The 14,782-nt window shown below is 39.1% G+C and overlaps 1 protein-coding gene and 1 pseudogene across 3 annotated transcripts in view; one reads left to right on the top strand and one right to left on the bottom strand.

Annotated features, from left to right (window-relative positions):
- Anapc10 (anaphase promoting complex subunit 10) overlaps positions 1-14,782 on the top strand; it is a 48,735-nt gene that overhangs the window by 8,628 nt on the left and 25,325 nt on the right. For all 3 annotated transcript variants that reach the window (XM_055609119.1, XM_055609121.1, XM_055609120.1), the window contains one exon: positions 9,842-9,962. In XM_055609119.1, coding sequence (XP_055465094.1) covers positions 9,842-9,962 — 121 coding nt within the window. The remainder of the gene's footprint in view (positions 1-9,841; positions 9,963-14,782) is intronic.
- On the bottom strand, positions 10,275-10,650 carry LOC129678278 (40S ribosomal protein S26-like; annotated as a pseudogene).

The following is a 14,782-nucleotide window of genomic DNA, read 5'->3' as shown; positions in this document are numbered from 1 at the left end:
ATCTATCTATCTATCTATCTATCTATCTATCTATCTATCTATCTATCATCTATCTATCTAATCTATTCATCTATTCCCAGCATTCAGTGGTACAGGTTAAACATTCCCATTCAAAAAGAGACAAATAGAAGCATAGGAAGGAAAGATCAGACCAAAACTCAGCCTGATAAACACTGAGTTTTGCCTCTTGATGTCCATCATCTGGGCTCCACTTTTAAATTTGTGCCTATAGTATTCATGGTTTCTCTTTTAGGCCAACTCCCTGCAGTGCCTTCTGCTTTTTTTTTTTTTTTTTTTTTTTTTTTTTTTGTGGATATTGGATGTTTCTGGTTTCTCTAATATCTCTGGGTTTCCATTGCAAATTAGCCCACTCACCAAGCTATACCGTAGAGCTTTCAATGGGTAGGGTTTTGCTAATGCCTAGTGCAGAATCCAATGTTTCTTCTTAATGGTGCTATTCTCTTAACACTTGGAGCTACTTTATCTGAACCTGTGCTGACCTCCACTTCCACTGGATTCAGGTTCCTTTCTTTTCTTGGTGGTTTGAATAAGAATGGTCCCCATAGGCTCAGAAGCTTGAGTGTGGTCCTCAGTTAGTGGAACTGTTTGGGAAGGATTAGGAGGTGTGGTCTTGTTGGGGGAGGTGTGGACTTGCTGGAAGAGGTATGTTTTGCAGTGGCCTTTGAGGTTTCAAAAGTCCATGCCAGGTCCCATCTTTCTCTGCCTGCCTACAGATCAGATGTAAGCGCTCAACTCCATGATGCCAGGATGATCATGGACTAACCCTCGGAAACTATAATCAAGCCTGCAATTAAATGCCTTCTTTTATGAGTGTTGCCTTGGTCATGGTCTCTTCACGGTAATAAAAACAGAGACTCAGATAATTGCCAAACTATATACTTCTGTCCGAAGCTTTAACTGGGTTCATATTCCTTTTCTTCTCCAGACTTCTTAATTTCCGTATCTGTCTGCTTTCTCGCTGCAAATGTGGGCAAATGCAGTAAGCAATAGACAGGCCACAGCTTCAGCGTTACAATGTTGTCGCATTTCTTTCACCAAACATTCGCCATTGTCACCTTGATTGGGTTTAGAATTCTTGTGGGGGAGTTTTCTGTAAACTTGACACAGGCTAGAGTTACGTAAAAGGAGGGGACTCAACTGAGAAAATGCCTCCATAAGATCTGGCTCGAGGGCATTTTCTGAATTAGTTATTTATAGGGGCGAGCCCAGCCCACTGGGAGTGGTACCATCATTGGGCTGGTGGTCCTGAGATCTATAAAAGCAGACTGAGTGAACTATGGGAGCAAGCCTGTAAGCAGCACTCCTCTATGGCTTCTGCATCAGCTCCTGCTTCCAGGTTCCTGCCTCACTGCTTTTGATGATGAACTCTGGTGTGGAATTGTGAGAGAAATAAATGCTTTCCTCCCCAAGTTGCTTTGATCATGGTGTTTCATCACAGCAGTATTAACCCTAAGACAATTTACTAGGAGACACACTTTTGGGTGTGTCTTTAAGAGATTTCCAGAAGAGCTTACCTGAAGAGGCAAAATTCATCCTGAATGTTTTTGGCATCATATCATAACCTGGGGACCCAAACAGTAAAAAAAGGAGAAAGCCAAAGGATTGCCAGCATTTGCTGTTCTTTGCTTCTGGTTCTACACAAATAGGAGGTAGTAACCCCTCAGGCTCCTGGTGTCATAGCCATAGCTGTTCCTGCTGCCATCGATGGACTGCGCCTTCAGAACATGAGTCAGAGTCCTTCATCCTTTGCTGCTTCTCATGCATTTGGTCATAACAATGAGAAAATACCTGATAGATCATTTATTTCATTTAACCTTTACACTTTATTGGAGACTTAGATAAATGAGTCAGGGTCACATAGTAGTAAATTCTAGAACTATGATTTGACGTTATATCCTATAAACACAAGATAAATTGCTGATAGATTGCACAATAGCCTAAAAGTTCACTATTGAACATCCAAATGTAGTTGTATTGTAATAGTAGCATTTGTTTTATAAGCTACATTCTATACTATCTATTGATAAAAAAAACTGTACTTCTTGAATCGTCTTATTTTCAGACACTGATCTCACTGAGTTTTAGATATATGCCTTTTTGTAAGCAATGTAATCTCCTTCTAGGATGTAGGTTCTAGCATTTTCTCATTAGAATCAAATGGTAATTTTGCTCAATGTTTTGAGGTCCCTCCATACTGTTTATATGGAAATACCCGATTTCCCGTTCCCTTGGGCAGTGCACATGAGCTTCATTTTTTTCTCGCATTATGTCATCCTCTGTGCTTTTCTTCTTTCAAATAGTGACCACGCTAGTGCACGTGGACTGCTAGCACGTGTTCGGGGTCTCGTCTTCCAGGGTCCATTGCCTGAGAGAAGCGACCGAGGGAGGAAGGTGTACTTCGGCTCACACTTTCAGAGGCTATGGCAGGGAAGTGGTGGGGTGTGCGTGCGTGCGTGCGTGCGTGTTGGGGGGGCAGCAGCTCTTCACATCTTTGCAGCTCAGAAAGATAGACAAGGCTATCCTTTAAAGGTCTGCCTCAGCCTTTGTCCTAAAAGCTCCCTAACCCTAAAACAGTGCCACCAGCTGGGAACCAAGTATTCACACACTTGACCCTGTTGGGGTCATTTGGCGTTCAAAACATAACAAACACCTATTGATTTGTGATATTAAGTATCTTGTGTACTTATTGGACATTTGTATGTCTTATTTGAAGAACTGCTATTTAAAGCCTTTGCCCATTTTTAAGTTGTTTTTGTTGCAGAGTTGTAAAAATTCTTTATATACCCTGTTGTATATACTCAGCCTTTTTGTTTTAATGTGAAAGCAGTCATAGAAAATATGTATTTCTTTAAGTAAAACTTTGTTTAAAAAGTAGATGGAACATGCATTTGTCCAGCAGCTGCCAGCTATAGCTCATTAGTCCTGTTCTAACAGCTGTTTTCAAACTTTCTGTTTTTAATGACCACAGTAAACTTTTATTTAGGACTCCAACAATCTTTTGTTTATTTTTATACTTACCATATTAGGAGTTATGTGAGGAATTATAATAAATTTAGTCACTAAAACTTAATAGTAATACCCTATTATTTGTTAATATGCATGACAACTTTATGAAAAGTAATTATTTCCTCCCACACAGTGAGAGCAGTGTTATTTTACTTTTTTGTGAACCTCTTTGTTCTCTTACTTAAGGTACCTGGAGTCTCATTTCTGCTTTTTTCACTAAGGCTCTTTTAGAATCCTTTCTGGAAAACTACTGTATACTTATAAGAGGCTTACTCAAAAAGGCAGATAACAAATTAGCATTAATCAGAAAATACCTGTAACCTTTCTGAGCTCTTCACATGAGTCCCCAGACACTCTGCAATGCCATTGCTCTTCGGCAAGATTAGCATCCTTAGCAAGGTTTGCTCTTGTTTTGGGGAATTGTAGTCATGCCTAGTCCTCCATGACCTCTAGGCACATGGGGCTTGCTGCTCTTCAGTCAGTGTTCTCCCAGCAGTTACTCTTGCCTAGGTCCTTTCAGGCTTGTGACTCCTCCCTGTCTGCTGATTTCTGTCATTCCCCGCCCCCACTGAGAGCTCTTTCCTCAGTGTGGTGAGGCTGCCAGAGCTTATTGGCTTCTTATTTCCTATCAGAAATGGCTTGCAGTCAGGGTGCCCCACTCGTGCTGTCCTCGTGCTTCCATTTGTTCTGGATCTATAGTCCCATGGTTCTCAAGCGTGCAGAAAATTGTTTCATGATTTCTTCCTTTTTTTTTTTTGTGGTAAGAAGGCAAGTCTTGCAGCCTTTCTGTGGTGAGCAGATATCCCATACCTTTTTTGTCTTTTAATACTATATCTGCTGAAATCTTATATTAAATTTTCATCTGTCCTGTTTTTAGTAGGAGGTCCATTTTAGCATTCAATTAATAATTATTGAAACACTCGCAAAAAGGATTTTTTTTTTGTTATTGTTCTAGGAGCAAAGAATAAATATAAATTGTTTGCTTTTGTTTTAGACAAGCCTGTGGGCTCTATATTATTTAGTAATGCTATATAGTGTGTTAAGAGTGAAATTAAACAGATTTTACAGTTATTTGTGTTTTAAGTTTTGTGCGTTAGAAATTATGTGCTTTAGTGTAATTATAGACCTGGATTAAATTTTGACTTTCTCTTACGGGTTTTGTAAATAAGGACTTGTTGCTTAACTTGGCTTTTCTTCTGTGCAGGGAACATAATAATGTATGTTAGCAAGCTCTAGCAGTCTTTAACAAGTGTTTGCAATGCTGTGGACATTTGCTCCTTTTGTTTTCATGAAAGAGAAAGCTAAGGAGTGGTGTGATCTCCACAGTGTCCTTGTGAGTCTAGATCACTAAGGAGTGGTGTGATCTCCACAGTGTGCCTGTGAGTCTAGATCACTAAGGAGTGGTGTGATCTCCACAGTGTGCCTGTGAGTCTAGATCACTAAGGAGTGGTGTGATCTCCACAGGGTACTTGTGAGTCTAGATCACTAAGGAGTGGTGTGATCTCCACAGTGTGCCTGTGATTCTAGATCACTAAGGAGTGGTGTGATATCCACAGTGTCCTTGTGAGTCTAGATCACTAAGGAGTGGTGTGATCTCCACAGGGTACTTGTGAGTCTAGATCACTAAGGAGTGGTGTGATCTCCACAGTGCGCTTGTGAGTGTCTCGCTCACGTTCTCATTTTCTTACTTTAGCTTTAAGGTCAGCTCATGACACCTACTGCAGTTTCCTGAGTTACCGTATCTCTGACAGCAGGAAGAAATGGGATGCGGGAGATAAAAAGTACATATCTCCCCTTTAAATACTGCTGCATTATAATGCAAGATTAAAGATTATTTTTAGGTTTTACTGGCTACAATTTAGTCAGACCTAGCTTTGAGGTAGCATGGGTCTTTCAGTTATATATTTTGAAGAAAGACGGGATACAGACAATCAGAATAGGTAGCTATGAATACCTGTTACTGAAGTCTTCCATTGTTGTAGACTATTTTGTTTTCTGTTGTTGTTTGTTTGTTTGTTTGTTTGAGACAGGGTTCCTCTGTGTAGCCCTGGCTGTCCCGGAAGTCACTCTGTAGACCAGGCTGGCCTTGAACTCACAGAGATACGCCTCCCTCTGCTTCCTGAGTGCAGGCATGCCACACTACCTGTCATTTCATAGATGCTCCACCAGATGAGAAGTTATTCAGGAGTCCGCAGGTGCAGGACCAAATATCACTTGTTAAAACTGAGAAGCTAATGAAAAGCATACTAACTGCATTATATCTTCAATTAAGTGTATTTGGTAATATCAAACCCTAGAATTAAAGACTGACTCATCCATTTGTAGCTAAACCAGATATGCTTGGGTTTTATTAGAGTTGTAGCATGAAGGAACAAAGGAAATGCTAGCTTCTGAAGCTATTTGTTAGGAGAAAGTGTTTAATATGTCAGAGGGCCAGAGAAGTAAGGGATGTTACTTATGTCAGTCAGAAACAGGGAACCATTTCTCTGTTTTCCCTTCAGCAGTGTTTCCTAAGAGTTTCACAGTGTGCTTGGCATGCGGTATCACTCAATGCCCAACTACAGAGTGATGAGGAATTCCAGCATCTTCCACTATGACTCAGTCTGTTTATTTTATCTTCCTGTGTGCATTATTATTTGAGAAACAACATGATTGTTATGCAGTATTATTACTTTTTGAATTTGTATGAGGCAAAATTTAGTAGTTTTAAAAAGACTTTCTGGACCTAGTAGAGTTGGTGCTTTAAACTTTTGATGCAGTAGTGGTTCTTCTGTAAATCTAATGTACTTACGTACATGGCATAAATTATGCCTGTCATTTCTGGGGATACAGAAACCTCGGGGAAAGAATTATGGTTTGGTTCCAATGTAAATAACTACAAATACCTATCCATTACTGTAAACTGATAGCAGTCGATGGCTATTAAGCAAAGAAATACAGTTAATTAAAACAGTTGTGAGTAATTAAAGGAAGTCAGACATACACACATGTGAACTTCCCGTGCATGCAGAAGGTGTTCAGTGTAGTGACCATGAAGAGAGGGAAGGTTTGAGTCATTCGTCATCTTCCAGTATGACTTGGTTGTTACACTTCATCTTCCTATGTGCATTGTAGCTTGAGAAATAGTGTGCTTTTCTCTGTAGAATTACACTTATAAACATTTTTACTTAGATCATTTACCCTAGTGTTATTTCTTTAGTCATGAAAGTAGTGAATTGGTGATAGAACAAAGAGAAAATACATATGAAGCATTAATTCTGGGTCATATACAAAGTATTTTCTTGCTCTATGTTGCTGTTTTTTTGTTTTCATTAGTTACCATTTTTGGCCTTTCTAAATCCACCCTGGTTTTCCTGTAGGTTTTGGTGTTGAAGTCATTCTGAACTTTATAACTTGAAAGTCATATTATTCCGAAAAAAAGATTGATCCTTTACATCTGCTTTTGTTTTTTTCTTTTTAGTTTCTGTGGTCTCTGATTTTTCTATAATAGGGAAGAGACTTTTACTTCCTGCTTATGGCTCATCAAGAAGGTCTTTGGTAGCCTTTCAAACTTTCCCTGCATCCTTTGCTTCCCCTTGATGTGTCCTAGCTGAGAAGTCAGTTTGGTAGCTCTGGACTCTTTGGAAACATCATAAAGGTATCTGGCCTGTCAGCCCTTCTGGAATACTTAGGGCTTGATGTGTTTTCTGAAGAAGAAGCTTTACCTTTGTCCCTTTTTTTCCTGATTAATAGTTCAAGTATGCAAGTTTGGTTTTCCAGAGAAGAGCTGCAGACCCCACTATTTTATAGGCTGGCCTTTGACACTGCTATTTTTGTTTAAGGATCTCATTGTTAACTAAGCAGTTCCAGTTGACACTTAACTTGTAAAGCCCTCTTTTGGTAGACTTCTAAATGTTTTGGGAGGGTCAGTTTAAAATTTACCTGTTTTTCTTCCCTGATAGCCAAATGACATATGTTTATCCTGAAAAAAATTATTCAGAAAATATAGAAATTATAGGGAAGAAAATAAAGGAAATCAAGGTCTTCTGTAGTTTTATGGACCTACGGTGGCCAGATTTGCAATGTTTGCATGGTTTGCCTATGTCCTTCTCTTTGCATGGGCTTATGTCAATGTGCTTAAACAGTCATTCCCAAGCATGGCCCTTTGGAATACTGCTTTATAACCTGCTTTTTCTCCTGTCATAGCAATATAACTGCATCTTTATTTTGAAATATAGATGCTTTTCAATTTTTGTTAAGATTATGCTTAATAAGCTCATTAAAAATTGGAAATGCTAGATGGTGGTGGCATATGCCTTTAATCTCAGCACTCAGGAAGCAGAGGCAGGCAGGCAGAAGTCAGCCTAGTATACAGAATGAGTTCCAGGACAGCCAGAGCTACACAGAGAAACTCTTATCTTTTAAAAAAAAAAAATTTTTTTTTTTTTTTTTAAATAAAATGTGTTTAAGATGCTGTTTAATGGCTTTTCCAGCAGTCTGCCTAGCATATTCTGTCTCTAAAAGACAGCTACCAGGGAGGAAGCTTCCAGCTCAGTTCCAGCTTGATTTCTCTAAATCCACCAACCAAAATGTATTGTATCTTCAACAACAGGGTCCTATATAGTTCTGGTGGGCAGCCAAGAATGATGGCAGTAGCCTGTATTGTTCTAGGGGCTCTGTGGCCTTCCCAACTAACAACTGTGGCAGTATCCCACTTGGGGCACTGGGAATTAAGACTTCTAGGAGCATTGGTTACCTGTTTAGATTACCTCTCTTTAAACTTTTATTTTTAATTTATTTATATTTTTTAATTAGCTTATGAAGTAGTAGGTTTCCATGTGGCTTTTTCATAATTCTTTGTTTTGGTTAACACTCTTCCTACTATCTTAATCCCTATCCCTACTCAAACATTTCTACTTCTAATATTCCTCCTGCCTACTTTTTTTCATATCATATCTTCTATCATCTCCCTGTCCTGGTCAGTGTTCTGTTGCTGTAAAGAGAAACCATGGGCAAGACAATGCTTACAAAACATTTAATTGGGGTTTGCTTACAGTTTCAGAGGTTTACTGCATTATGGTGGGAAGCATGATACCAAACAGGCAGACGTGGTGCTAGAGAAGTCGCTGAGAGTTCTACATCTGGTCTGCAGGCAGCAGGAAGAGACAGACATTGAGCCTGACTTGGGCTTTAGAAACCTCAGAGCCCACTCCCAGTGACACACTCCCTCCAGCAAGGCCGCACCTCCTAAGTCCTCTTAGGTAGTGCGTTATACTCCTTTTTAAACTATTTCATTTGAGTCATTTTAAGCCTCTTTTTCCCTTCTACCAACCTTTAACCCTAGATAAGAGAGAAGGTTAGGGGGACACAAACCCCCTTACTTCTCCCAGCTACTTAGGGTTGATGGGTTCTTTGGGGGCTTTACCAGTCAGCGGCAAATGCAGCAAGCAGTCTCCTCCAAGCCACTGTGCTGAAACATTTCTCTTCATCTGCCTTGTCCAAGGCTCCACCATCTCTGCTTTTTCCAAACTGCCACACCTTTTCTTTCTTCGCTCTCCTATTTCTATCCTTGAGTCCTAGACCACACTCCTGCATGCTGCAGGCGGCAGGCCTTCAGCAGCTGACAAAGATAATGCCCCACAGGAGGCAGTTATCAGCTGTGGACAAACTAAAGCCCAAACTAAAATTAAAACAAAAACATATTTACATAACATAACTGAGTTTTTAAAGAAACCGAAACTTCCATTACAGTAGTGCCACTTCCTGATGTAAGCATTTAAATACATGAGCCTGTGAGGGCTTTCTTTATTCAAACCACCATAACCCCCTCACCTAAGGCAGTCTCCTACCTCTGCATACCAGGGGTCCCTCTCCAGTTTTCTTCTGACCATTAAACATGAATCTAAAATGATGAGAAGGCAACGGATTTTCACTTAGAAACTTAATTAGTCACAAATGTATTTACTAGCTCAATACTCTTTCTAATGAAATGTGGGTATTATCAGTCATTCTGATATTATTTTTTGTATGATAGACAAATATTTCCATGTTTAAATTTCTTCTTTTGGTTTTTAAAATTTAAATTTTTCTCATGTTTTTTGTTTTTTTTCCCCCTGTTTTCTGAGGTTAATTTTATATAATGTATTTTTTGCTTATTCCCAAAGGCTATGTGTATATATTTTGAAATTGAATAGAATTTTGTTTTGTATATTAAGTGGTAGAGCATGCTTTTGTTTTTAAGGTGTTTATTTGTTGAGTTCAATTTCTTACTTAGCTAGGTATTTTTAAATATTAGTATAAGCAATTAAGTAACTAAATTCAGGCTTGTTAGAGCACTTTCCTTGTATAAAGTCTAAATAAAAAGGATGGACATTATTGACATTATTAATGCTTGTTTGCGTGTTAAAATAGCTAATTTGGCTTAGCTGCTTCTTTGTATACATTTAGTTCTTGACTATGTTCTCAGTGAGGTGTGTATGGTTAAAATACTATATTTATATTTGTATTTTTACATGTTTTAACCTGCAAGTTGAAATGAAATGAAATTGTTGATTTAAATACTTGTGATTCATTCATTTATTTATCTATTTATTTATATTTATTTATTTCCAAGATAGGGTTACTCTGTGTAACAGCCCTGGCTACGCTGGAACTTGTTCTATAGACCAGGCTGGTCTTGACATCGCAGAACCCTGCCTGCCTCTGAGTGCTGGCAGAGGTCTAAGTGTGCACTACCGCTGCCCAGCTTTGGTTGTGGTTTAACATCAGGAGAGAAGATGCCTTGGCAATGATCTTTCCATGTGGTAAAGCACATGCTTTTATTTATTATTTTTAGAAGAAAAACAACAGTGAAGACATTATGTATTTATGCAGACTATAAATCTGATGAAAGCTACACTCCAAGCAAAATCTCAGTCAGAGTAGGAAATAATTTTCACAACCTTCAAGAAATTCGGGTATGTGTTTTAGTTTTTGTTTTTTTTTTTTTTTAAGTTGCTTTAACTCATTCTATATATGATACTCATAAAATTATGCATATAATATTTATGTTCTTTTGGTCTGCCATCTTTTCTTTTCCTAATGCTTTATTATCGAATTATCAGGTATAAGAAAGGCTCAAAGAATTGTACAGAAATTCCCTCACCTTGGGAATGCGTTAATGTTTCTCTGTCTTTGCTTTATTAAAATCATGTTTTTTAAAGTATAACTTCCATTTTATTTGTCCGGAGTGTTTTTTCTCTGTCCTTCTGTCACCAATGCCTCTGTCTTTACATGAGCTTTGGTGGAGGTCGTGGTGCGGCACCAGCAGTTCTGAATGGTGGTGGGGTTGTTCAGTCCTTCGGGCCTTACGCGATCCATTCCTGACCACCTTGCTGTGAATGTCACTGCTCATGTACAAATGCAGCTTGACATAGAGTGTGGGAAGCACACAAGCGAAGAAGACACTTGCTTCAGATATGTCCATTGCAACAGCAGCCTCCACAGTGCTCAGAATGACGAACTTCTCAGTGGCCTTGTCCCTGGGCACGCATGGGCGCAGTTGGGGCCGTGAGTTGGCCGCACGTGGCCACAGCCCTTGTTAGCGCTACTGTTTTTCTTTTTTTTGTCATCTTGGAGCCAAGACCCAAGAGCTATGAAAATCATTTTAATTCATCAGAGTAAGTTACAGTTTGCTGATGACATGTAGGGTGCAGGAACATGCTTTCTCTGCTGATTAAAGAGTTAAAAGGCAGGAAACAAGTGTTACTAGAAATCTTGGCAAGTCCTGCTGGTGCCACCGTATGGTACTTAGGAAATCAGGGTCTCCTTTTGGGGTTTTTTCAGTCTCATTAATGAGAGTAAAAAAAAAAATAATGGACACTTGGAAGCTCATGGACAATTTATAGTTTAAAAGAGAGATAAGGACAGATCTCCAGCTGGAGATAGATTCCATTGTTTACTATAACATTTATTTTAAACATGTGAGCATGATATTATTAGTAAGAGTTATCAGTCTTTACTTAATATTCATTTTAAGAGAAACATTCAGTTTTATACAGATCTTAAGTGTATTATTTGCTGAAGTTTAACAAATGCATACATCTATGTAGCCTCTATTCCTTTAAAATATGGAGCATTTTTCTCTCAGTTTCTATTTTCATGGAATGTCTTTTTAGTCCCTTCACTCTTGAGTCTGTATATGTCTTTAAATATGAGGTCAGTGTCTTGTAGGCAGCAAGTACTAAGTTGGGCCTTTACTATGCATCAGTGTTTGGTTGAAGGATTTAGTCCTCTATATTCATAGTGATGATCAATAGGCTGGGATTTGCTGCTGCCATTTTTTCACTGCCTTCTGATTACATTAGGTCCTTTGCACCATCTTTTATTTTGTCTTGGTAATCTTTATTCACAAGTTTTATATAAAAGATTTTATGGTTGTCATGGCTATTTATTGTAAAATAATAACAGCTTACCTTTGATTGCATAATTTTACTTGACTGCCTCATGTTTTGTTTTGATGCCAATAAGTGTATACCTTTTAATACAGAATCATTGTGTTTTTTTTTTTTGGTTTTTTTTTTTTTTTGCGGGGTTGGGGGACGGAAACAAGAAACAAATATTCATACTAAGTGGGTGTTTTACTTAGGGTTACCCTTGCATTGGTGAAACATCATGACCAAAAGCGTCTTGAGGAGTAAAGAGTTTATTTTGTTCGCAGTTCAATATAACTTATCGTTAAAAGCAGTGAGGGTAGGAACTCATACAGGGCAGAAATCTGGATGCAGGAGGTGATGCAGAGGCCATGGAGAGCTGCTGCTGCTTGCCCTCTTGCTTCTCCTGGCTTGCTCATCCTGCTTTCTGTAGAACCCAGGACCCCCCACCCAGCGATGGCACCACCTACAGTGGGCTGGGTCCTCCCATTGATCACTAATTTAAGAAAATCCCCTACAGGGTCCCTATAGCCTGACCTTATACGGCATTTTGTCAGTTGAGGCTCCCTCCTCCCTGATGACTTTCACTGTGTCAAGTTGCCATAAAACTAGCCAGGACACTCAGGATACACTGAAGAAACAATTTCATCGAACTCTAGCCTAGTGAATCAGCGAGTTTTGGAGGTTACTTCCAGAAGCATGTCTCAAAAGCAGCTGCATCACTGAAAAAAAGCCCATCCCAGCAAAGTTTTGGTGCCGCCTTGTTTGGATTAAGTCTGGTTAGGAGTATTTGACCTTCTTGTTCCTGTTTTTTTTTTTTTTTTTTTTTTTTTTTTTGTCTTACCCCTGATTTGGAAAGGATTTTTGCTCTTACACATTAAGAATTGTAAATGTGTAGGTGTGTATGTTTTTGTCAGTGTATGCACACATGCATGGGGGAGACTTTGTTAGGTCCCCTGGAACTAGAGTTACTGGGAGTCGTGAGCTACTGGACTTGGGGGGCTGGTCCTCTAAAAGGACAGCAAGCACTCTTAACTGCTGAGCCATCTCTGGCCTTTCGTCAGTTCTTTAAATAGCCTTGTCACTTGTTCTACCTGAGCTCCTGTAATCTACTTTATTTTTTATTTTTAATGTTGTCATAAATTTTGCAAGCTTTTTTCAGAACTTCACAGTTTTCCTTTTGTGGTATGTTTTCATGGATTCTTTAGATTATTTCTGCTCTTATGCATGTAAATTTTTATTCATTGTATGTTTTAGCTATAGAATTTGTTTCATTAATAAAAACCTTCCACTTCTTGCATTTCTTATTTTGGTTATTTTTTTGTATTATTTTAAAAATTATTCTATTTTCTTAAAGCTTCTTGAGTGTTCTTTAAGTATTTAGTTTGAATTTCAGGCAGTTTAGGGCATACCATTTCCTCAGTGGCAGTCAGTGGGGGTTTATTTTGTTTCTTTGGTTGAATAGTATTTCATGGATTGTTCTTAATGCTTACGGCATGATCTCACTGTCTCTGTACTTGAAGAAGAATGAAATTATTCTGGTCTTTGAAGACTGTCTGGGAAAGCCCATCACCAACCAGCCCATCTGGAGATGCTGGGAAGGACAATTGATACTCTCCATGGCTATGTTTGCCATTGGAGTCCTCTCCTAGGCTGCCCTACTTCTAGTAGATGAGCTGGTATGTAAGTCTGGTATCTCAGCAGAAGCAGAGCTTGTTTTAATGAAGGACAGCCAGAAGTCTGTGTCTACCAGGGGCTGTCATAGCTTTGTGGTAGTCTTGATTCTGAGTGTGTAAGGGTTTATCATATGCTGGGATAGATCTTGGAACCTACCATGTGTTAGGATGGACCTGATGCCTGGGCCCGTTGGTGCCTATCATATGATGGGAAGGACTTGTTGCCTAGGCCCATTGGAATAGATCTAGAACCAAACTCTATGGGTGCTTTCCAATGCTAGGGCACTGGGTTAGATCTGAATCCTAAGTCCAGAGGGGCATGCCTAAAACCTGGATCGGTAGCAATGATTATGGAACTTCAGTTTTTGGATGTTGGACTGGTATTAGGCACTGGGGTAGACTTGATTTTGGGTGTGGTTGACTAAGCCTGGTCTCTAGGGTCACCAGAGCCTGAATTTATAGGATTCTTTGTAAGTTTGCTTTGTGGGTGCAGGCTTGTAGGCTAAATCTGCAGGATCTGCTTGTGTCTTGTGGTTTAAAGTGCTACTCTGAATAAAAGCCCATAAGTGTGGTCTTACAGCATGGAATTAAGGCTGCCAGACCAACATTGGTGTCTGCCTAGGGCAGGTCTTGATCCTGTGTTGTGGTTTATCCTGACATGAGTGAAGGCATGTACTGTTGTCTGTGGATGCCACCCTACAGCCTTGGCTTGATAGCAGGATCAGCAGATGTTAGCCTAATGAATAGAACTCTGGGAAGGATGGTATGCTAGGGTAGGACTGAAGCATGAGGTCCAGCTTGTTAGGACAGTGTAGAGCTTAGAGTTGCAAGGGCTGCTGTAGCCTAGAGACTAAGTCTAGTGTGGTGATGGGATAGGCTCAGAGCCAGAGGATGCCAGGCACTTCTAAAGCCTAGAGTCTGTCCTTACACAATGCAAGCTTGATGGGTAGCCATAATCATTGCTAGCCTTGAACTAACACCCCTCCCCCCCACCTTATGCTGAGATTACAGGTCTGTGCCATCACACTTGTCTTACTTAACTTGTAAAGGATTTTTCTTGAGTAATTTTAGTTTTTGAAATTATTGTAAATAATATACTTTTTGTTTGAAATGTCTGACAGCCTGCACCTTTTCTTGAATAAATGATAAATCAACTATTAATTTTCTTAGTTTTTCCATTTGCTCTAGTGTTTCTTAATTCAAAATACCTTGAATTTAAAATTTAAAATCACAGTTACATTTGATGAGTTGATTAGCCTTTTCGTCTTTTATCCAGTACAATTAATCATTTTCTTGTGCTGTGAAGACTTGGAACATTTAATTGTATGATTTATTATGTGGTTCATTTTATCAAAGTGGACTGCGCACATGGAGAAGCTTTTTGTGGGGGCAAGCTTTTCTCCTTTGGGGTTATAGCTGAAAGTTGTGCTAACCTGAGCTTTATGAAACATTGGAAATACTTGGGTCTAGTGTATGTGTTTGGAAGGCCCACTAGATGTCACTGTTGGCTTTTACTTTCTAGCAATCAGCTGAATGCTTCAACTGATGCAGCCATTTGTAGTTTTTCCTAGAATATGTTCACATTAAAAAACTCTGATGCATTTTGGGAAGTGTACATCTGTATAAAAGATCTCTGTATTTATGAAGATGTCTTCTATTCTCTTGTAAGTTTGATAGTACAAAATAAGG

This window comes from Psammomys obesus, unplaced genomic scaffold (assembly GCF_907164565.1).
Source record: "Psammomys obesus unplaced genomic scaffold, mPsaObe1.curated_primary_1811, whole genome shotgun sequence".
In the NCBI taxonomy this organism is placed as follows: Eukaryota; Metazoa; Chordata; class Mammalia; order Rodentia; family Muridae; genus Psammomys; species Psammomys obesus.
Note: the sequence above shows the minus strand (reverse complement) of the source record. Positions and strands in the feature narration are given on the sequence as shown.